Raw genomic sequence first — 24,823 nt, 5'->3', positions numbered from 1 at the left:
TATCATGTGCCAGGCACCGTGTCAGATGATGTGAAGTCAGATGGCCAGCAGGATTTTGAGAATCTAAAGAAAAACTGTTCCAGTACCTTGTGGATCCCTAAAGTAGGAATTCCTCCTTACATAAAAATAAATACATTTCAAATGGACTTCTTCAGCTCATCACCAAAGGCAGAAACTATACAGGCAAAGAATGAGAGATCTGACTGCATACAGATGTAAAACTGATACATCAAAATACCTATAAGCATTTAAGAGTAAAAGCAGGTTGCACTTTGAATTTAACCCTCAGATCTGAGATGGAGCAAAAAACAACACTAGTTTGCTGAAGGGAAGGTGTAAATTAGAAATAAGATCATGCTAAAATAAAAAAGAAAGAAAGAAGGTAGTGCTGGGGACCTGGACGTTTAAATGACTGGCAGACATTTTTGCCAATAAAAATACTCCATTTTTATTGGCAAACAGTATCAGACCCAGTCCAACGTGAGACAAAGAAACAGCGGGAGGAGGACAGCCATCACCCATGCTCCACAGGAAGAGACACTGGCAAGAGAAATGGAGTCAAGTTTCTATGTTGGCACCACCTCCACTCAAGCAGCTGTTTCTGGATTGCTGTTTATAACACAGGAGAATGCACGCCCACTGACCCCACAGCACTCAGTTACTCGGGGTTAAATGGTGACTCCCTTTCTCCTCACCCCCTGGTGCACAGAGGCCAACCCACTGCCTGACTGCACCCTTCCCTGCACCATCTCCCTTTCTAGGGTGTCAGTACAGAGGCGATCATCATTGCCAGATACCCGCAAAGTTCCAGATCCTGTCACACAAGCCTCACGCTCCAGACCCCGCAGGAGGAATTCACTTCAGGCCCATTTCTCTAGAGAGACGGAAAAAGGTAGTGATCACAAGCACAGACTGGAGAGCCGCGTGCTTGGGTTCAAAGCCCGGCTCCACCACTTACTGGCTATGTGATTTAAGGAGGGTTACTCAACTTCTCTATGTCTCAGTTTCATCATTTGTAAAGTGGGGATAACAGTATCTACATAGAGGAGTTTTGTGAGGATTAAATAAATTCAATATATAAAAGCACTTAGAAATGTGTTTGCTGCTTGCAGATGCCAGTGTTGTTACTGCCATTACTATTATTACTCTTACTATTACTCAGTGTGAGGACATGTTCTAGAAGGGCTTCACTCACAGTCTTGCCCCTGGGTTCCTCATCTTACACTGCAAGGGATTATTAGGATCTCTTCTTTCAGCCCCTCCCTCAGACAAATCCTGTCCCCAAAGACAAACAGCTCCTCTCTCATATCAGAGTCTGAATGGAATCTCTTTTCTTCCTTTAACTTTACAACTCTCTCCTTTATCTGCTCTCAGGGATGTGGCAGGATGTCTGATAAAATAATGAGAGGAATGAAGTTAAAAAGGTGTCAACTCCTCATTCCTTTCAAGGAAGACTCACTCCCAAGAAAACTGCAAGCCAACACAACATTTCGGCACATCAACTACTGATAGTCACTGAGACACACACCAGGGGAGGTAAGGAAGGCGGAGTACCAACGTGGTCAAGGCCGGGAACGCCCACAGCAATGACATGGGGGGGTGCATGCTACACAGAGGGACTGCACAGCTGCCGCACCAAGAAGTTGGCAAATTTTGCTCTTAAGACCTGGTGATCAAGATTCCAGAGAAAAGTGACCATTCCTCCCCGTAGCACAGAGCTCCTGAGCACCCACTAAATGCTGGGCACTGAGGAGGGTGCTGGGGGACAAAGGGTTAACCAAGAACAAGGTCTGATCACTGTCCTCAAAGAGCTTACAGGCTGATGGGGTGTGAGCAAGGAGAGACACCTCCTGCGCCGTGTGACTCGGGCTGTCAGCTCCCAGAGGTGGGCACGGTCACAGCTCCACATTCCAGAGAAAGAAACTGAGGCACAGAGAGGTCACCGGATAATAAGCAGTAGAGCCAGGATTCAAAGCCATGCAGTCAGGCTCCAGATCTGGGCTCTCAAAGAGCCGGAAGGCCCTCCAGTAGAAGATGCCCTGGTGTTTCTTGTGCCAGGGTGCTGCTTACTCTAAAAGCCGCCAGTCTGCAAGTTTGCTCAGTTAATATGCGCACTGAAAACATCCTCCAGAGAGGGAGGAAATGGAGAGCAGAGCAGAGTATCTATCTTTGAAGTCAAAATAAATCCAGGAACCCAAACGTAATGATGGTTCATAAAATCTGCTTCAACCTGGTACTCCACTCTGATTTATGGAAGTCTGTGTTTGGAGGAAAAGGTAAAGGGATTTTGAAATATAACTGTCGGGAAAAGGAAATATGTCCTCTGAGTCTGTTGAGATGGGATAAGACAGAAGGACAAGATGTGAGGTAATACAAATGTCTAGTAGCTGCATACTGTAAGCTAAAAGAACCCTCTAAAGGTGAGGGAGAGGTCAGATCAGTGCAGATCACAGGGACCCCGTGCTTTACTTCTGAAATCTGTGCCCTCCACATATTACCACCCATCTCTAAGACCACCTTCCACCTCCTTCCACGACCCATGCTATCGGGCCTGCCTTTTCTGGGAAATTAAAAAAACACACGGTATGAAGTTCACTTGCCCATCTGTAATTACGATTATTGGCTCACATCGTGGTGTCTACAGTGTGCCTGCCCTGTGTTCCTGCATTAGCACTGGTCTCACTGACCCCTCGCAACAACCTGGGGAGGCAAGTCCTAGGATGAGCTTTATTCTAATGCCTCAGAAAATGGAAGCATTAAGAGGTTAAATGACTTTCTGCCCCATTACATGGGTAGTGAGGGAGACAGGACTCCACCACCAGGGACTGGTGGTCATCCCCATCCAGTGTGGCTGGGGCTCATGTTAACAGAGAACTGGAAGGGAATATAGACATCATCTAATGGTAAGAGTCTTTCTTCCATTCAACAGTAGAGAAAACTGAGGCAGAATCAACTGGATCGAGCTCTCTCCTCTGAGGGCAGAGAGCCCGTGACTTCTCCACCACAGCCTTTATCTCTGAGCTGTCGCATCTCAGGCTCAGAGCTGGACTACAGACTTTCCTCAGCCAATCTCATCACTGCCCACTGCTTCCCCAACACCACCCTCCCACAGGCTGATTTCCCAGTCACCTCTGGCTTTGCTAGATTTTCAAGTGCAAAAAAAACTTAGAAGCTACCCCTTCCTGAGGACCTACTAAACACTAGGCTCATCAACCCTCACATCACCCCTAGGCAGCAAGTGCTATTATTATGTCTATTTTAGAAATGAAAAGGTTAGCCCAGAGCATTTTAATTATTTGGCCAAGTCACATAGCTAGTAAGTGGCAAGCTGTCGGTCAGCAGCGGCCTGCAAAAACAGGGAACGTTTATTAACAGCACCCGTTCTAATCTTTTCCCCGTTATGTTCACACTGCCCCCGCTGCCTACACCCAGCAGTGCAGGTAGACGTGGTGTGTACTTGACCAACTCCAGGCTCACCATCCTGTCCTGCAAGCGGAGGTCAGACATGATTCAAAGGCAGGACGAATATAAAGCCAGCAGTTTGTAGAGCTAGTTCTCATCATCTACCACAGGCCTGGACCAACTCTCCATCTAGGGCCCTAAATTCTTCTATTGACCTAAAAGTTCATGCAATCAATTCCCCACTGAAAGAAGAGGTTCAAGCTCCTCCCCAACCCCAACCCCAAAATGTCCCCACACATTAAGGTCTAGCAGTGCCCAAATTTCTTTGGGTTAAGCTGTGATGCATGAGTTTGCCTATGAAGACCTGAGAGCATCATAATTCAAGAAAGGCAGAGGGCAAGCTGTGCGAGATTCCTGAGATAACTGAAATTGACCCATAACTCACCAGCCACCATGGGAAATTCTATCACTTTGCACACTTTGCTTCCATAGCTAAAAATCAAATCAGAGGAACATGATCAGACTTCTAATTTGAAACCTCGGACATGCAATGTCATCTTTAATGACTCCCAGCAAAAGATGCTCATTACAGATCTCAGCCTACCTAAATTAAAACATGAAACCTAAAAATTAAGCAGAAAATTCTCAATTTCTCAGGTCTGTAAGGCCACGGAAAAATCACACAAGTGGGAATACACATACTCCTTAGGGTTTTGTTATGCATGCAAATATCTGAGCAGGAATTAAATGAAAGAAAAGAGCTAGAAGGGAAAAAAAAAAATAAACTCATCAGGTCCTAACTTTCAGGTCTGGGCCATCTGGGTGAATAGCAATTTTTCATGACCAATTTGAACTAGCAGATCAAGGAACATTATCTCTTTGCTGATGGCCAATTTCATCTGTTCTATGATGTAGAGTTCAGATTCCTCTGATACGGTAGGCTGCTGGCTTCAAGTCTTCTCTCATTGTTAAGTGGACTGAAATATGCTGCAATCAGTCAGCATGGTGTTCAGGTGTGTAAACTGCCTTTAAAATGGGAGGCTAGGAGCGCCTGGGTGGCTCAGTCAGTTAAGCTTCTCCCTTCGACTCATGTCATGATCCCCAGGTCCTGGGATCGAGCCCCACATCGGGCTCCCTGCTCAGCGGGGAGACTGCTTCTCCCTCTCCCTCTGCCCCTCCCCTGGCTTGTGCTGTCTCTTGCCACTCTCTCAAATAAATAAAATCTAAAATAAATAAACAAACAAACCTCATTCAGTGTGGACTTCCTAGAAGGTCAGGTAACCACTAGATAATCTGCGAAGACTATTTTTAAATTTCTTCCCTCCACTTCCCATCCACCCTTCCCTTTGTGTCACTGGATGACTGGCTGCCACTGCCCAGAATAATGGGCACGGTCCCCTTTCACATCTGTTCATGACTCAGTTCTTCCCGGACCTATATCCAGGAAGAGGAGACAATTCCCTGGCTGCAGCAAGACCTCGATAGATGGCCTAGAATTATTAATGTAAAGCTAGATGCAAATAGAAACTACAAATTCAAAACTTTATTTTCCCTCAATGTGCATTTCACAGAGAAAAGTCAGAGAGTGGGGACCAGGGCTGCTGTAGGGTCAGGCTACCAGATCCTGAATGGGAACATGGTAAACTTCCTCTGAAGGATGGAGGAATATCTGCAAACAGTGTAAAAGAGAAGTTATAATTTTTATTTTTTCAATTCAAAACTACTTCTTCAGAGCCTTAAGTTGTGCACTGTAGCGCAGAGTTGACCTCCCTTCCTAAATTCAACTACTTAATGTGGAATGCTCACTGTGTACAAACAACAAAGACCAAGGTGTTTCTAAGTATAACTGGCAAACTGGAAAACCTTTCAGCAAACTAAAAACCGTGAAGGGAAAAATCTACACCCATGTAAACTGGGGAAAAAAAAAAAAAGCCAGGATAAAAGTCTAGGTCACCCCCAGGAAAGACCATGTTTGTCATTCTGTCACACACTCTCGTAAACACGTCCCCCTAGGACCGCCTCACTCCCAGGGCTCACCCTAGAGCTTCTAGATCACAGCAACTTTTATGACTCTCTCACCCACATCTGTCTTAAAACTTTAACTGGAGTCTACACCATTTGAGTCTAGTTCTAATCGAAATGACAAAGGACTTGGCAGATATGCTCTCTCTGCCTTTGCTGTGTATAGACAACAGAGGGTACTGGACCAAAAAATAATTAATTAATAAAGGAGAAGAAGACAACTACTCTGAATGTGAAATACAGTCAACAGTCTAAACTGCCTCCTGTGACAATCAATGGGCTGAGATCTATGGACAAGAAGCCTGGGGCCAGCATGCCTGCCCAAGAGTCATGGGTTTTCATTACACCAACTGACACGAGAAGCCCTTTAGAAGAATATGCTTCCTAAGAACTGCATTAGGGCAAGCATTCACAAGGAGGCAGAGGAACCATGCTAGGTGCACACCAGTCACCAGTGACATGACCCCAAATCATGCTGGGTCCCAACCCATTTATTCAGTAAATTAATTTTATGAGTAGGTTAACAGAGCCTCCCAACCAGGTTCACCTTTTAACCAAGAACCACCCTGTGTCTCCCTGGCTAGAAAGAACCCCTTTGCTAGCATTCTCCAAGCCTGCCATTACAACTAGGCAACCTATGACATTTGATGAAGTAATTAAGGACAAATCAAAGCAATTATCTAACATTACTTGCAATAACCATATGAAATTTCTAATCCCAAGAAGCAAACTGAACCAATAATAAAATGTATTTACAGAGACTTTTAATTCAGCATCTATTATCAGTTGCCATGGAAAACTAGAATGTTGCAGGCTATCCAGCCCTTTTTTAATAGCAACATTAGATATGGTAATATTCACTGAGCTCTTCCTCTACCTGGGTCCTGGCTCTTCTGCCTACAGAGATGAAATATAAGGCCAAAGGCGCCATGTGAATGAGCCAGAACAGCAACTCTGAGCAGGGCCAATGCTGGGGTGGAGGAAATGAAGGTGTCCAAGACATGCTGACCCCCACGACTGTGCAGGTCCCCAGGCTGAGCTTCCTCCATTAGGTGTGCAATTGCAAAAGCAAGCCCTGTCACTTGTTACATACTGGAAGTGATAAGAAACACACAGCAGCAAGCAAGCCCATCTGGAGAACAACAAGCAGAAACAGCAGGGGGGCTGAGGGATCCTTTGGAACAAAAGCTCCAGGCCAGCCATATATTTATGGAGCAAAATCAAGAAAAGTAAAAAAACTCAGAAAACACATCTGTCTGTCCATGTGCACCAGATATAGGAATAATAAAAGGATAAAAAGCTAACATTTACAAACATCTACAATGTGCCAAATGCCTTAAATTCATCAGCTTATTTAATATTCAAAACAACTCTTGAATATGGGTATTATCACCCTCACTATTATTATTGCCACTTAAGAGAGAAGAAAACTGAAACTTAGAGAAATTTATTATATTGTCCCAGATCTGGGAGCTAGTAAATGCCAACAGGGACTAATGCTATTATCCTAATTCTATTGTTTTTAATTGACAGTCCCACATATACAGAGATCATTTTCAAGAAAAACAGAGCAATAAAATAATACATTGCTGCATATCCCAAGTTAGTAAGAAACCATCTACACATCACCCTATGTGCATTTGTACAAAGACCTGGAGAGAAATTTTCTTATCTCACATATCTTCACAGCCTGGCAGTAATTTTGAGCAGTTCAGAAAGCACAGATTGTCATCCTATTAGACAGATGAAGAAACCCAAGTGCCAAACGTGGCTTGAGTGAGGGACAGAGAAAGGACGGTGGCCCAAACCGTTTGAAGCTCGCCAAGCCATGGCTCCTCCCACTGGACATCCCCAGAGGGCTTTAATAAACCAAACTACTGACCTCCACATGCCGGTGAAACTGAACATGGTGCTCACACAGCGAGGTAGGGGCGGCGGCGTGAGTCCATCCAGGCGCATGAGCAGAGCTGGGACACCGAAGAGCACCAAGTACTTCAGATAGAAGAAGAGCACGTGGGCCAACGCCAGTCCTCCTGAAAGACAGAGGGAGCCATCAGACACAGCGATAAGCAATGGAGAAATCTCCTGCTCCTGAAAAATACACCACCTGCTCCCACTTCTCCACCCGTCCCCTTTCATTCCCTTACCTCACACGTTACTAAAGTTTCCCGCATTGGTTTTGAGCAGTAAGAATTTTGGATGAGCAAATATTGAAATATCCTTTATTACTGTGACAGGCAATAGGACATCTTAGCAGTCATGCTTTTACAGACACTACATTAAAAGTGTTTTATATATTTATGCATTTAAATTATATATACTTATATAAATTTATATATACAAGTATATATAATGGATTTAAAAACTACTAGAAGGGGAAAATCCTCTCCAAATCCTTCCAAAACCTCATGAGCTCACACCCACTAGTATGGCTAATTCAAAAAGTCAGATCAACACGGGTTGATGAAGATGTGGAGAAATTGGAACTGTCATACACTGCTGGCAAGAAAGCAAAATGGTGCAGCCACTTTGGAAAACTGCTTGGCATTTCCTGAAATGAATAAACTTAAAGTTACCATATGACCCGGCAATTCTACTTTTGGTATATACCCAAGAGAAAAGAGAACAGATGTCCACCCAGAAACTTATACCCAAATATTTGTAGTGATATAATCAACAGCAGCCAAAAGATAGAAATAACCCAAATATCCATCAACAGATAAACAAAATGTGGTCTATCCATACAATGGAATATTATGCTGCCATGAAACGGAATGAAATAGTGACACAAGCTACAACATGGATGAATCTTGAAATATCATGCTAAGTGAAATAAGCCAGTCATGAAAGATCACATATTATATTCCATTCATATGAAAGTCCAAAATAAGGTAACAGAGACAGAAATAGAAAGGTGATTAGTGGAGCATGGGTGCAGTCTGTGGTGTGGGTGCTGTCTGTGGCATCATCAGAATCTGAATCTTGAATTTTCTTAGGAGAGCATCTGGGCTTCAGAGTTCTTACCAGTGTTTATTTTTCTGGGGTCGATGTTAGTTACCCTGTTAGCATTTTGTTCTCTCATTCATCTATTCTCCTCTGGACAAAATGACAAGATGGAAAACTCACCTCAAAAAAAAAAAAGAACAAGAGGCAATACTGACCGACTGCCAGGGACCTAATCAATACAGACATTAGTAAGATGTCAGAACTAGAGTTCAGAATGAAGATTATAAAGATACTAGCGGGGCTTGAAAAAAGCATGGAAGATACGAGAGAAACCCTTTCTGGAGAAATAAAAGAACTAAATCTAAACAAGTCGAAATCAAAAAGCCTATTAATGAAAAGCAATAAAAAATGGAGGCTCTAACTGCTAGGATAAATGAGGCAGAAGAGAGAATTAGTGATACAGAAGACCAAATGATGGAGAATAAAGAAGCTGAGAACAAGAGAGATAAACAACTACTGGATCACGAGGGCAGAATTCCAGAAATAAGTGACACCATAAACGAAACAATATTAGAACAATTGGGATCCCAGAAGAAGAAGAAACAGACAGAGGGGCAGAAGGTATATTGGAGCAAATTATAGCAGAGAATTTCCCTAATGTGGAGAAGGAAACAGGCATCAAAATCTAGGAGCCACAGAGAACCCCCCTCAAAATCAATAAAAACAGGTCAACACCCCGACATCTAATAGTAAAACTTATAAGTCTCAGAGACAAAGAGAAAATCCTGAAAACAGCTTGGGAGAAGAGATCTGTAACCTACAATGGCAGAAATATTAGATTGGCAACAGACCTATCCACAGAGACCTGGCAGGCCAGAAAGGACTGGCATGATATATTCAGAGCACTAAACGAGAAAAATATACAGCCAAGAATACTATATCCAGCTGGGCTGTCATTGAAAATTGAAGGAGAGACAAAAAGCTTCCAGGACAAACAAAAACTAAAAGAATTTGCAAACACGAAACCAGCCCTACAAGAAATATTGAAAGGGGTCCACTAAGCAAAGAGAGAGCCTAAAAGTAATCTAGACCAGAAAGGAACAGAGACAATATACAGTAACAGTTGACCTTACAGGCAATATAATGGCACTAAATTCATATCTTTCAATAGTTACCCTGAATGTAAATCGGCTAAATGCCCCAATCAAAAGACACAGGCTATCAGATTGCTGTCTGCAAGACTCATTTTAGACCCAAAGACACTTCCAGATTGAAAGTGAGGGGGTGGAAAACCATTTACCATGCTAATGGACATCAAAAGAAAGCTGGGGTGCCAATCCTTATATCAGACAAATTAGATTTTAAACCAAAGACTATAATAAGAGATGAGGAAGGACACTATATCCTACTTAAAGGGTCTATCTAACAAGAAGATCTAACAATTATAAATATCTATGCACCTAACATGGGAGCAGCCAATTATATAAGGCAATTAATAACAAAAGCGAAGAAACACAATGACAACAATACAATAATAGTGGGGGACTTTAACAACCCCTTCACTGAAACGGAGAGATCATCTAAGCAAAAGATCAACAAGGAAATAAAGACTTTAAATGACACACTGGACCAAATGGACTTCACAGATATATTCAGAACATTCCATCCCAAAGAAACAGAATACACATTCTTCTCTAGTGTCCATGGAACATTCTCCAGAATAGATCACATCCTAGGTCACAAATCAGGTCTCAACTGGTACCAAAAGATGGGGATAATTCCCTGCATATTTTCAGACCACAATGCTTTGAAACTAGAACTCAATCACAAGAAGAAAGTCGGAAAGAACTCAAATACACAGAGGCTAAAGAGCATCCTACTAAAGAACAAATGGATCAACCAGGAAATTGAAGAAGAATTTAAAAAATTAATGGAAACAAATGAAAATGAAAACACAACTGTTCAAAATCTTTGGGATGCAGCAAAGGCAGTCCTAAGAGGAAAGTATATAGCAATACAAGTCTTTCTCAAGAAACAAGAAAGGTCTTAAATACACAACCTAACCCTACACCTAAAGGAGCTGGAGAAAGAACAGTAAATAAAGCCTAAACCCAGCAGGAGAAGAGAAATAATAAAGATCAGAGCAGAAATCAATGAAATAGAAACCAAAAGAACAGTAGAACAGATCAACAAAACTAGGAGCTGGTTCTTTGAAAGAATTAATAAGATTGATAACCCCTGCCCAGACTTATCAAAAAGAAAAGAGGAAGGACCCAAATAAATAAAATCATGAATGAAAGAGGAGAGACCACAACCAACACCAAAGAAATACAAACAATTACAAGAACATATTATGAGCAACTCTATGCCAGCAAATCAGATAATCTGGAAGAAATGGATGCATTCCTAGAGCTGTATAAACTACCAAAACTGAACCAGGAAGAAATAGAAAATCTGAACAGACCCATAACCACTAAGGAAACTGAAGCAGTAATCAAAAATCTCCCAAAAAGAGCCCAGGGCCAGATGGCTTCCCAGGGGAAATCTACCAAACATTTCAAGAAGAATTAATACCTATTCTTCTGAAACTGTTCCAAAAAATAGAAATGGAAGGAAAACTTCCAAACTCATTTTACGAGGCCAGGATTACCTTGATCCCAAAATCAGACAAAGGCCCCATCAAAAAGGAGTATTACAGACCAATATCCTTGATGAACGTGGATACAAAAATTCTCACCAAAATCCTAGCCAATAGGATCCAACAGTACATTAAAAGGCTTATTCACCATGACCAAGTGGGATTTATCCCCGGGCTGCAAGGTTGGTTCAACAGCTGCAAATCAGTCAATGTGAAACAATACATTAATAAAAGAAAGAACAAGAACCATATGATCCTCTCGATAGATGCAGAAAAAGCATTTGACAAAGTACAGCATCCTTTCTTCATCAAAACTCTTCAGAATATAGGGAGAGAGGTTACATACCTCAATATCATAAAAGCCATCTATGAAACACCCACAGCAAATATCATTCTCAATGGGGAAAAACTGAGAGCTTTCCCCCTAAGGTCAGGAACGCGGCAGGGATGTCCACTATCACCGCTGCTATTCAACATAGTATTAGACGTCCGAGCCACAGCAATCAGACAACAAAAAGAAATAAAAGCCATCCTAATTAGCAAAGAAGTCAAACTCCCATTCTTTGCAGATGATATGATACTGTATGTGGAAAACCCAAAAGACTCCACCCCAAAACTGCTAGAACTCATACAGGAATTCAGGAAAAGTGGCAGGATATAAAATCAATGCACAGAAATCAGTGGCATTCCTATACACCAACAACAAGACAGAAGAGAGAGAAATTAAGGAGTCGATCCCATTTACAATTGCACTCAAAACCTTAAGACACCTAGGAATAAATCTAACCAAAGAGGCAAAGAATATGTACGCAGAAAATTATAAAATACTCATGAAAGAAATTGAGGAAGGCACAAAGAAATGGAAAAACGTTCCATGCTCATGGATTGGAAGAACAAATATTGTGAAGATGTCAATGCTACCTAAAGCAATCTACACATCTAATGCAATCCCTATCAAAATACCATCCACTTTTTTCAAAGAAATGGAACAAATAATCCTAAAATTTGTATGCAACCAGAAAAGACCCCGAATAGCCAGAGGAATGTTGAAAAAGAAAGGCGGCATCACAATTCTGGACTTCAAGCTCTATTACAAAGCTGTAATCATCAAGACAGCATGGTACTGGCACAAAAACAGACACAAAGATCAATGGAACAGAATAGAGAGCCCAGAAATGGACCCTCAACTCTATGGTCAACTAATCTTCGACAAAGCAAGAAAGAATGTCCAATGGAAAAAAAAAAAAAGACAGTCTCTTCAACAAATGGTGCTGGGAAAATGGGACAGCCACATGCAGAAGAATGAAACTGGACCATTTCCTTACACCACACATAAAAATAGACTCCAAATGGTTGAAAGACCTAAACGTGAGACAGGAGTCCATCAAAACCCTAAAGGAGAACACAGGCAGCAACCTCTTCGACCTCAGCCGCAGCAACTTCTTCCTAGAAACATCGCCAAAGGCAAGGGAAGCAAGGGCAAAAAATGAACTATTGGGACTTCATCAAGATAAAAAGCATTTGCACGGCAAAAGAAACAGTCCACAAAATCAAAAGACAACCGAGAGAATGGGAGAAGATATTTGCAAATGACATATCAGATAAAGGGCTAGTATCCAAAATCTATAAAGAACTTATCAAACTCAACACCCAAAGAACAAATAATCTAATCAAGAAATGGGCAGAAGACATGAACAGACATTTTTCCAAAGAAGACATCCAAATGGCCAACAGACACATGAAGAAGTGCTCAACATCGCTCGGCATCAGGGAAATCCAAATCAAAACCTCCATGAGATACCACCTCACACCAGTCAGAATGGCTAAAATTAACAAGTCAGGAAATGACAGATGTTGGCAAGGATGCGGAGAAAGGGGAACCCTCCTACACTGTTGGTGGGAATGCAAGCTGGTGCGGCCACTCTGGAAAACAGTATGGAGGTTCCTCAAACAGTTGAAAATAGAGCTACCATACGACCCAGCAATTGTACTACTGGGTATTTACTCCAAAGATACAAATGTAGTGATCCAAAGGGATACATGCACCCCGATGTTTATAGCAGCAATGTCCACAATAGCCAAACTGTGGAAAGAGCCAAGATGTCCATCGACAGATGAATGGATAAAGAAAATGTGGTATATATATACAATGGAATATTATGCAGCCATCAAAAGGAATGAAATCCTGCCATTTGCAACAACGTGGTGGAACTAGAGGGTATTATGCTGAGTGAAATAAGTCAATCAGAGAAAGACATGTACCATATGATCTCACTGATATTAGGAATTCTTAATCTCGGGAAACAAACTGAGGGTTGCTGGAGTGGTGGGGGGGGTGGGAGGGATGGGGTGGCTGGGTGACAGACATTGGGGAGGGTATGTGCTATGGTGAGCACTGTGAACTGTGTGACGAATCACAGACCTGTGCTTCTGAAACAAATAATAAATTATATGTAAAAAAAAAAAAAAAGATAGCAGGAAGGGAAAAATGAAGGGGGGGAAATCGGAGGAGACGTACCATGAGAGACTATGGACTCTGAAAAACAAACTGAGGGTTCTAGAGGGGAGGGGGGTCGGGGGATGGGTCAGTCTGGTGATGGGTATTAAAGAGGGCACGTTCTGCATGGAGCACTGGGTGTTATGCACAAACAATGAATCATGGAACACTACATCAAAAACTAATGATGTAATGTATGGTGATTAACATAACATAATAAAATTAAATTTAAAAAAAAAGGTGATTAGTTGGTCCCTAGCACTGGAGAGGTAGGGAGTTGAATAATGGCAGAGGTGGTGGCTAAAGGGTAGAGTTTCTTTTTGAGGTGATGAAAGTATTATAAAATTGGCAGTGGTGATAGTTGCACATATCTGTGAATATACTAAAAGCCACTGAATCGTATCTTCAAGTGGGTAAATTGTATGGTATGTGAACTATATCACAACAAAGATGGGGCGCCTGGGTGGCTCAGTCGTTAAGCGTCTGCCTTCGGCTCAGGTCATGATCTCAGGATCCTGGGGTTGAGCCCCGCATCGGGCTCCCTGCTCAGCAGGAGGCCTGCTTCTCCCTCTCCCACTCTCCCTGCTTGTGTTCCCTCTCTCGCTGTGTCTCTCTCTGTCAAATAAATAAAATCTTAAAAAAAAAAAAAGCTGTTAATAAAAAAAACAAAACAAACAAAAAACCCATCAGGGCCCCAGGCTACAATGGCCTCTTGTCCCAAATTGTGCCTTTCTAGGATGAGAAGAACATAGGATGTGGACGCTAGACAAGATGAGAGGTCGGAGACGCAGGCTATGGCCCACACAGGCCTCTGCCTGTCCCCACTGAGAATGACCCACTTCTGCAGCGAGGGCTCAGGGAGCTCTACCAACTACCTTCTCTCCTCAGGCTTCCTGGCCACTTTGACCTCTGTGCCCTGTGCCCAATGGGGCACCACAGCCGCGGGCCAGATGTTGGTCCCATTCACACTGGCCTCAGGAGACAGGTGAGGTGTGGCAGGTTTGCCCGAGCAGTGCTCACAAGGAGAAGGCCAATGGCAAAGTGTATGTGGAAGTCCTGAGAAGATGACCAGTAGCCACATGCCGTCCAACCTCCAGAGCTTTCCCTGCGCAGCTGAGCAGGGCATCTATGGGATATTGAGAAGGAAATAACTAAGCATTAAAGAAGTACTAGCAGAAAATGTTTCTGTCTGGCGCTCGCCATGTTACACAAGGATCTTGGAAAGGACATCACTACAATGGAGAGTGTGGCTGTAAATGGTAACTCTGTGCCAGGAGAAACACAGAGCCATTTTCTGAATATATAGTTTGGGTGAAGGCAAATGGTGGTTCAAATTCAAAAGCCACATGTCCTACAAGGAAAACACCCAGGAATCACTGTGTCTCATTCCCAATCAGGAGTGGTCAGATTCTTCAGACTTGTGGAAACGAGACTACAATCACATGTACTGAAATGGCTGTGTGTAAAATTATAGCATTCTTAGATGTGTCTGAGAGGAGTCAAGAAAAAAAGCTGATGTGTGTGTATAAAAATATATATACATGAATACAGAAGAAAATATATATGTATATAAGTGTATATATACACATCCATCAAGAAGTGGGGTGTATGTGCTAGCAATACCATCTAAAAAGTATTTAGGGTGCATAAAACCACACTGAATGGTGAAGAAACCCATTCCACTGGCCAAGAGGGCAACTGGGGGGTAGAGGACTCTAAAGTACTCCAAAATGAACTACCAGACTTTAATCAGAAAAATCCCAGAGCTAGAAGAAGCAGGACAGAAGAAAGGATGCCTATGTAAAGGGCACAAAGCTTCCAGAGATAAAACTGAATAGCCTGAAGAAGTGAAGGCATCAGAGGACCCAGGGGAGACTGTCCAAGATTAAGGCCACCTGGAACTCTTTTACATAGGAAGCATCAGAGACTTCTTTTCTCTGTTAAAAAGATCCAAGATCAGGGAGAACGAGCTGCTTCCTTCTCAAATACTGCTTTTAAGTGACACTATTTTTGTACAGTTATCACATATGAGGCATATAAATTAAAATCTGTAAGATTTTTTAAATGGTCTATTTCATTTAAATGTTTTATAATTTCAATTCTAGTATCCTACCATCTAGATTATGCATGAGGCAGTAGCATTAACACCTCTATTACACATTACCTTAGAGGTGTTTTGGTACTTGTGGATATTTTCTACCAGATTACAGGACGCTCAAAGCCCATGCCCACATGGTTGAACATCAGGACTTTCAATAGCAGGTGCTCAATAAAGAACAGTTTGCCCAGTGAATGTTGCTAATGGTGGGAAGTTCTTCCCAGGGGTAAACATGAGGGTCTGAATTGTATTAAATCCTCTTAAATTGTTAGATCCACTAGACTTGAAGAACTTAGCATCCACCTAATGAAAAGTCTTCATGAACTCAGAATGGTTCAAGCTGTGTCTTATGCCAGAGTTTGCCAAGGCCTGGGGAGAGTTTGCCAGAGCGGAAAGAGGCCCCTTGACTCTACTGGCCAGCTGCAGAGCTATCATCTTCATACAGTTGAGCCCTGCCCTCAAGATTCTCATAGTCAGTATAAGACACTGATACCAGCTTCACTCTGTTTCAAAAAGCATGTTGTCTCTGCACGGTTGTCTGTCCCCACCAGCTTGTGTGCCCTGAGTCACTACTACACTCTCCCACCTCCAGCCTACATGCTGGGCTCTCGCTTCCATCCATGGCCTGACTTCATCTCTGCACCTTTTCTGCTCCAAGGAAAAGGACTCCAGCCACTTTGACCTTGTCTACATCTAACCTACTCTAGATTCTGCTTAAATGCTCTGTGACTAAGTCTGTTCAGATTCAGGAAGCCTAGACATTTTATAAAAGTATCTTCACGGGGCACTTGGGTGGCGCAGTTGGCTAAGCATCTGACTCTTGGTTTCAGCTCAGGTCACGAGATCAAGCCCTGTATAGGGCTCTACACTCAGTGGGGAGTCTGCTTGAGATTCTCTCTCTCCCTCTCCCCGTCCCTTGTTGTGCCTGCGTGCGCACTCTCTCTCTCAAATAAATAAATCTTTAAAAAAGTTTCTTCTCATATAAAGTTCTTTATACGAATGTCTCATGCCTACAGTTAACAATATTGTATTATACATTTTCAAAATTTTGTTTAGATCTCAAAATAAGTGTTCTCCCCAGTTTCTTTTTTTTTTTTTTAAAGAACATTTCCTATATAAGATCTAGGATAAGGACCAGAGGCATAAAGATTTATCAAGAAGATTTGAACAAACCAATTACCAGCAAAGAAATTGAATCAGTGTTTTAAAAAACTCACAACAAACAAAAGCCCAGGCCCAGATGGCCTCACAGGCAAATTTTACCAAACATTTAAAGAAGAGTTAATACCTATTCTTCTCAAACTATTCCAAAAAAATAGAAAAGGAAGGAAAACTTCCAAATTCATTCTATGAGGCCAGCATTACCCTGATACCAAAACCAGATAAAGATACCACCAAAAAAAGAGAACTACAGGCCAGTCAGTATCTCCAATGAACATAGGTGCAAAAATCCTCCACAAAACACTAGCAAACCAAATCCAACAGTACATTAAAAAAAATCATTCACTACAATCAAGTGGGATTTATTGCTAGGCTGCAAAAGTGGTTCAATATTTGCAAATCAATATGATATATCATATCAATAAGACAAAGGATAAGAACTATATGATGATTTCAACAGATGAAGAAAAGCATTTGACAAAGTACAACATCTGTTCATGATAAAATGGTAGGTTTAGAGGGAACATACTTCAACATAATAAAGGCCATTTATGAAAAGCCCACAGCTGGGGAGGAGGGTGGGGGGATGGGTTAGCCTGGTGATGGGTATTGAGGAGGGCACATTCTGCATGGAGCACTGGGTGTTATGAACAAACAATGAATCATGGAACAGTACACCAAAACAAATTATGTAATATATGGTGATTAACATAACAATAAAAAAATTTAAAAAAAAAGAAAAAAAAAAGCCCACAGCTAACATCATCCTTAAATAGGGAAAAACTGAGAGCTTTTCCCCTAAAGTCAAGAAGAAGACAAGGATGTCCACTCTCACTGCTTCTATTCAACATAGTACTGAAATCCTAGCCACAGCAATCAGACAACAAAAAGAAAGAAAAGGCATCCAAATTGGCAAGGAAGAAGTCAAACTTTCACTATCTGCAGAGGACATAATACTCTATATAAAAATTCTGAAAGACTCCAACAAAAACTGCTAGAACTGATACACGAATTCAGTAAAGTCCCAGAATACAAAATCAATGTATGGAAACCTATTGCATTTCTATACACTAATATAAGGCAGCAGAAAGAGAAACTAAGAAAACAATCCCATTTACGATTGCACCAAAAACAATAAGATACCTAGGAATAAACTTAACCAAAGAGGTGAAAAACCTGTACTCTGAAACTATAAAACACTGATGAAAGAAATTGAAGACAACACAAAGAAATGGAAAGACATACCATGCTCATGGATTGGAAGAACAAATACTGTTAAAATGTCTCTACTACCCAAAGCAATGTACATATTTAATGCAATCCTTATCATAACACCAACAGCATTTTCACAGAGCTAGAATCAACAAACCTAAAATTTTTATGGACCCACAAAAGATCCCAAAGAGCCAAAGCAATCTTGAAAAAGAAAAACAAAGATGGAGGCATCATAATTCTGGACTTCAAGTTATATTACAAAGCTCTAGTAATGAAAACAGTATGGCACTGGCACAAAAAATAGACACATAGATCAATGGAACAGAAAAGAAAATCCAGAAATGAACCCACAATTATATGGTCAATTAATCTTCAAAAAAGCAGAAAATGGAAAAAAGAATGTCTCCTCAACAAACGGTATTGGAAAAACTGGACTTTCTTACACCATACACAAAAATAAATTCAAAATGGGGGTGTCTGGGTGGTTCAGTCAGTTAAGCGTCTGACTCTTGATTTCAGCTCAGCTCTCGATCTCACTGTTGTGAGATCAACAATACCCATGTTGGGTGTGAAGCCTACTAAATGAATGACTGACTGACTGAATGAATGAATGATCAAAATAGATAAAACACCTAAATGTGAGACATGAAACCATAGAAATCCTAGAAGAGAACACAGACAGTAACTTCTTTGACATTGGCTATAGCAACTTCTTTCTACATATGTCCCCTGAGGAAACCACTGGAACTACATCAAAATAAAATGCTTCTGCACAGCAAACAATCAACAAAACTAAAAGGCAACCTATGAAATGAGAGAAGGTAATTGCTAATGATATATTCAATAAAGGGTTAGTATCCAAAATATATAAAGAACTTTTAAAACTCAACACCCCAAAAATAAATAATCCAATTAAAAAATAGGCAGAAGAGATGAACAGACATTTCTCGAAAGACATACAGATGGCCAACAGACACATGAAAAGATGCTCATCATCACTTACCATCAGAAAAATGCAAATCAAAACTACAATGAGCTATCACCTCATACATGTCAGAATGGGTAAAGTTAACAACATAAAAAGCAACAGGTGTTGGTGAGGATATGAAGAAAAAGGAACTCTCTTGAAATGTTGCTAGGAATACAAACCGGTGCAACAGTATGGAAGTTCCTCAAAAAGTTAAAAATAGAACTACTCTATGATCCAGCAATTGCACTACTGAGTATTTACCTTGAGAATACAAAAACACTCATTCAAAGGGATACATGCACGCCTATGTTTATAGTGGTATTATCTACAATTAGCCAAGATATGGAAGCAGCCCAAGTTTCCACTGGGTGATGGATAAAGATGTGATGTGTATATGTGTGTGTGTGTGTGTGTGTGTGTGTGTGTGTGTATACATATATATATATATATGCGCATAATGGAATATTATTCAGCCATAAAAAGAATGAAATCTTGCCATTTGCAAAGACATTGATGGAGTTAGAGAATATAATGCTAAGTGAAATAAGTCAGTCAGAGAAAGATATATACCATATCATTTCACTCATATGTGGAATTTAAGAAACAAGACAAATGAGCAAAGGGAAAAGAGAGAAAGAGAGAAACCAAGAAACAGATTCTTAACTATTGAGAACGAATTGATGGTTACCAGGAGGGAGGTGGGTGGGGGGATGGGAGAAACAGGTGATGCGGATGAAGGAGTGCATTTGCTGGGATAAGCACCGGGTAGTGTACGGAAGTGCTGAATTACTAAACTGTACACCTGAAACTAACATAACACTGTGTGTGAACTACTTGGAGTTAAAATAAAAACTTAAAAAAAAAAGATTAATTAAGGAGAACAGAGACGAGGAACCGCAACACAAGGCAGAAGTGGTGCCATGACAGACTTGGAGATCTTCCCTTGCCGCTAAGGGTACAGGGAGGAAGGGCAGCTCACGTGCTGGGAAGGTTAACATCACTGGTCAGAGTTACCATGACGGTCAGTGTCCCACAGAGACACTGAAGAAAAGATGTCGATTGCCTTATAGTAGTTATATAAGGTTCTGTATCGGGAGGAGGTGGACATGGATCAGGGCCAAGAAAGCCAAGAGAGTAAATGTGACTGATAGGGGAAGGGAGTGAGGGAACGGGCAGAAGCGAGGAATTGCTGCCAGGAGTTCCAGAAGGGCAAGCACCCAAGTCAAGAAGGGAAGAATGGTGTGCTGGTGAGAGGTGCAGGCAAAGCTCTTGGCAAGCTTGTCCAGCCTGAAGAGACCAAGGAGGTCAAAAGAATTCAATCATTTCTAGTCATTGAGTTCTGGGAATAAATGACTACAGCAAATTCTCCAGTTTCAACCTGTATCTAAGGATTTCGACTTGAACCTATAGCCCCACCAGGTAGGAGCCAGTGTCCCCACCTGCTGGACTCAGCAGGATAAATGACCTGCTGAAGGAGGAACTGGTTGGAACCCAGTAGGATATTCAGACTCATCCAGGGCAACCCCCCCCAAGCTGAATCTCCAACTGAGGTGCATACCTGTCCTCTACTTACCTGAGCGGTTGGTATCACAAGACTTTCTACTGATACTACAGTAAATATACGCTCAAGGCCACCTATAGCTGGTAGTTGACCCTCCAGGACTCAAAAAAGAGGGTGCTCCCAGGGACCAGGCTGCCCTTGCCCGTGAGCAGTTCCCAGTGGAAGGTTCAAAGGCTGTTTCTAAGAAATGCAAATACTGAGTATTCAGTGCAATAACTCCAAACCAAGGAGTGGAAGGGCAGACAAAAAGGAGACAAAAAGGCAATGAGCTGGAGACGCTAGAGAAGCAGTAACCCAAGGGCCCCGACTCCCCAAATTGGAGATGAACAAAGAGCATGGACAGACTCAGTTGGTTCAAAAGTGATCTCAGGGATGTAAAATTCTGGCTGCATGTTTTCTTTCTGAGCGATGGTACAGGAGAGGACAAAGAGGCCATGCTGTAGTCCTCAGGTGGGTCTCCATGGAGACCCATTCCAGGAGAGGCAGCAGCCAAACAAACAGCCAAACCAAGGGATGAGAGCTGGGCCCCTCTGATGGGAGGCCTCAGAACTTTGCCCTCTCTGCACACTTCATGGTCGTGAGGCTGGGGATCTACAACACCCTCCATACATGGCTTCTCAACAGTTCTAGTTCATTTCCCATGGATCTTGTTAGCCACCACTGAAAACAATAGTCACATGTGTAGTAAAAGTGTAAAACACATGAGGGCAAAAAACACCGAACTCAGATAGCAAAGCATCAAAATTCAAACTATAATCTACATCTGGTCTCTACTGGAAAAGTTGCTTTTCAGAATTTTCAGGTCATTTGGCCCTGTGTAAATCTCCTCCTGTTCCCACCTTCCTTAAGTCTTAGGTAGCTAAACAGTTACTGTTTAGGGGAAGTGCAGAAATGCAGTTAGGATGGGTAACCAAGGTGGCTTCGACTATGGTGGTAATATTTTATTTTTTAAACTAAGTGATGTGGGTGGTTCAGTCAGTTAAGGGTCTGCCTTCAGCTCAGGTCATGATCCCAGAGTCCTGGGATCGAGCCCCAGGTCAGGCTCCCTGCTCAGCAGGGGAGTCTGCTTGTCTCTTCCCTTCTGCCCCTCCCCCCCTTGCCCACTCATGCTCTCTTAAAAAAAATAAACTAAGTGATGGATAACCACACATTCGCTACATTCTCTTCTAACTTTTAAAAAATATCCTGTGTGTGTTTGTGTGTGTGTGTGTGTGTGTGTGTGTGTGTGTGTGTGTGTGTGTAAAATATAGTCTCAACTGCCAGGGCAAGTTCACCAACAAACCAGCTTCTGAGAGTGCAGTACTACTGCTCCTAACTAGCAGGCAGCACCTACGAGGTCTACGTGACAAGCAGTTTTTGGCATCCAACCTCATTCTCAGGACAGACTCTCTGTGGGTATTATGACCACCCACATCACACAGATAGGAACTTGGGCACACAAAGGTTACAAAACTTGCCCAAGAGCACACAGCAGTAAGTAGCAGAGCTGGGACTTGAATTTGGGTCTGCTACCTCAATGCACCACATTTACTAGATTCACATTCTCTGAGAGCAGACTCGACGGAAGAGAGTTTGAGTGAGGCAGACCAGATGGCAGGACAACGAGGGGGCTGTCAGAGGCAGCCGAAGGAGATACTGCAAGCAGGAAAAGAAATGCAGAGACAGAGCTCTGAAGATCCTCAGGAAAGCCAGCCTCAAGGAGCACACTGTAAGCAAAGATGTCTAAGAAACAAATACACAAGGCAGTCCACTGTGGTAAGCAACTCCAGACTCACAGAGTTGAGAATTCTGATCCTCTTAGCATCAAAATGAGTAGTTATTAACTCAGAAACCCAAAGGAGAGTTTACCTCCCAAAATGCTCAATCTTAGGACATATTGGAAAATCTAGTTTGGATAGCCTTCTCCTTATTAGGTTTAAACCAAGTTTAAGACTTCAAAGAAAGGATATGTTTTTGGGAAGCGGAACTGAGTATTAAATCCTATTTGCCCGTCCTCTTTAATTATAAATTATTAATGTCTCAGGGGGAAAGGCTATAAGCCACAATATATCACACTTAAGATCAATATAATTGTCTAGCAAAAATACTGAATACTTCACAAAACATATCTTTAAGTAAAATCAAGGTGTTCCAGAAGCATTTTCATAAGGCAAAATAAATTTTAAATCTTTTTTAAAAAATTGACTATAGGGGACACCTGGGTGGCTCAGTCTGTTAAGCATCTGCCTTCAGCTCATGTCATGATCTCAGGGTCCTCGGATGAAGCCCTGTATCAGGCTCCCTGCTCAGTGCGAAGCCTGCTTCTCCCTCTCCCTTTGCTGCTCCCCCTGCTTGTGTTCTGTCAAATAAATAAATAAAATCTTTAAAAAATAATAAAATAAAAAATAAATAAAAACTGACTATAGTAGCATAACAGAATAAGCCCTTCCCATTCCCAAACTGTGAGGGAAGAAAACCCCACAGAGCAGAAGCAAAGCAATCACACACACACACACATAGTGCTACCTAAGACTTAAGGAAGATGGGAACAGGAGGAGATTTACACAGGGCCAAATGACCTGAAAATTCTGAAAAGCAACTTTTCCAGTAGAGACCAGATGTAGATTATGGTTTGAATTTTGATGCTTTGCTATGACTCACTTTGCCCAGTAGAAGGGCTCTGGAAAATCTATGTGCCAAAAGAACTAGAAATCAACTACTAATTATTCTACTGCAAATCCTTCAAGGAGCAAAAAATCCCTCTAGAAAGCAAGTAATTGCCTCCCTCAAGTATTCAACAAATTCAGATTTCCATACATCAACTTCGCTTAAAAGAAATATAGACCTATTTTATGTCATCTAAGAAGGTCCCCTGTATGCTAAGTTACCTGGGCATAATAATGGGTTAGGAAGCGATCGGCAAAGATCACAGTGTTCTGAGGTATGCTGGAGGTGGGAGGAAAGGAACTAGCTGGTGTTACAAATAAGAACTGTGGTGTAACTTGCTACCCTTTATAATGCTACATCAGGCCGGCATCTCTTCCATTCTTCAATCGGGCACCATGAAATTACCCTCACACCACACAGAGTATCTGTAATTGAACAGTCAAGTTCCACAGTAGTAAATCCCAGAGTAGCTCTGGGTTCACACTGCATTAATTTCAAATAACCTCGGAATTCTAATCCAAGGAGAGAATTTATAAAAATTATTTTTTTCTACTGAATCTCAAAGCTTAGAATGTTTAATGCCTCCAAAGGGTGGGAAGAGAAGGAGAATCTCATGCATTCTGACATGTGTTTGTGTCCCCGGTTTTCAAAACAGACATCAGATGTCAAGTGTCTTATCTCTCTCCCCTCGTTGTGATTTGCAGAAGGAGAAAAAGCAAATAAATGACTTGGTTAGCATTTCATTAACATTTAGATAGGTGCACAGACATTATTTCAACAACAGCTGGTACTTAAGTTATGTGCTAAAAAAAACAAACCCTCTGACTACATGCACTCAGGAGATGGGTCCCTAAACTCCGACCACTGAGCAGTTAAGATTGCAAAGAGGACTCTAATGTACACTCCACGGAGTTTTACTATATCTTTACCATGGAAAAAACAACCAACTTTCAACCATTTTCACCTCCTCACTTCTTGGCTCACTCTCCAATCACTTGCAAAGCTCTTTTCTATCCCTATAATCTCATCTACCTCAATTTACCACTGTGAAACACCATTCTATAATGAACTCAAGAAATGAAACCTTTTTGAGCTCTTTTAAAGAGAAACCATAAATTACCACCTTTGCCCCCCTTATTCCTAGACTGTCAAGGTATGGTTATAGTCTGTCATGTTGTGTCTCCATATAAGATTCTGGTGTTCAAAAGAAAATGGCCAAACCCCTAGAACATACAATACGAAGAGAGAAGCCTATTGTAAACTACAGACTGTGTGTGATTATGATGTGTCCAAGTGGGTTCATCAGTTATAACCGATGAACCCTCTCTGATGGAGGATGCTGATAGTGGGGGAGTCTGTATGTGTGGGGTTGGGGGGATATAGTAAATCTCCATACCTTCCCCTCAATTTCATTATGAACCTAAACTGCTACAAAAAAAATAGTCTTTTTTTAAATAGAAAGCAAGAGAAGAAAACAGTACTTATTACCTTTTAAAGATACTACTGAAATATTTATAAATAATAAGACACCTGGGATTTGCTTCAAAACAATGTGGAAGAGAATAAGGATTAAAGAAAATTGGCTGTGATTTGATAATTACTGAACCAGAGTGATGAATACATGGAGGTTAATAATATGTTTATGCCTTTAATTTTCTAAAATACCA

The 24,823-nt window shown here is 41.6% G+C and overlaps 1 protein-coding gene across 11 annotated transcripts in view; it reads right to left on the bottom strand.

Annotated features, from left to right (window-relative positions):
• HHAT (hedgehog acyltransferase) overlaps positions 1-24,823 on the bottom strand; it is a 347,597-nt gene that overhangs the window by 196,840 nt on the left and 125,934 nt on the right. For all 11 annotated transcript variants that reach the window (XR_003523359.2, XR_003523361.2, XM_027613624.2 and 8 more), the window contains one exon: positions 7,307-7,457. Coding sequence is in view for 9 of the 11 variants with exons in the window: in XM_027613624.2 (XP_027469425.2) it covers positions 7,307-7,457 (151 nt within the window). In the remaining 2 variants the exon portion in view is untranslated. The remainder of the gene's footprint in view (positions 1-7,306; positions 7,458-24,823) is intronic.

The sequence above is a fragment of the Zalophus californianus genome, chromosome 10, assembly GCF_009762305.2.
Source record: "Zalophus californianus isolate mZalCal1 chromosome 10, mZalCal1.pri.v2, whole genome shotgun sequence".
In the NCBI taxonomy this organism is placed as follows: Eukaryota; Metazoa; Chordata; class Mammalia; order Carnivora; family Otariidae; genus Zalophus; species Zalophus californianus.
The sequence above is the reverse complement of the archived record's forward strand: the minus strand, read 5'-3'. Positions and strand labels throughout refer to the sequence as shown.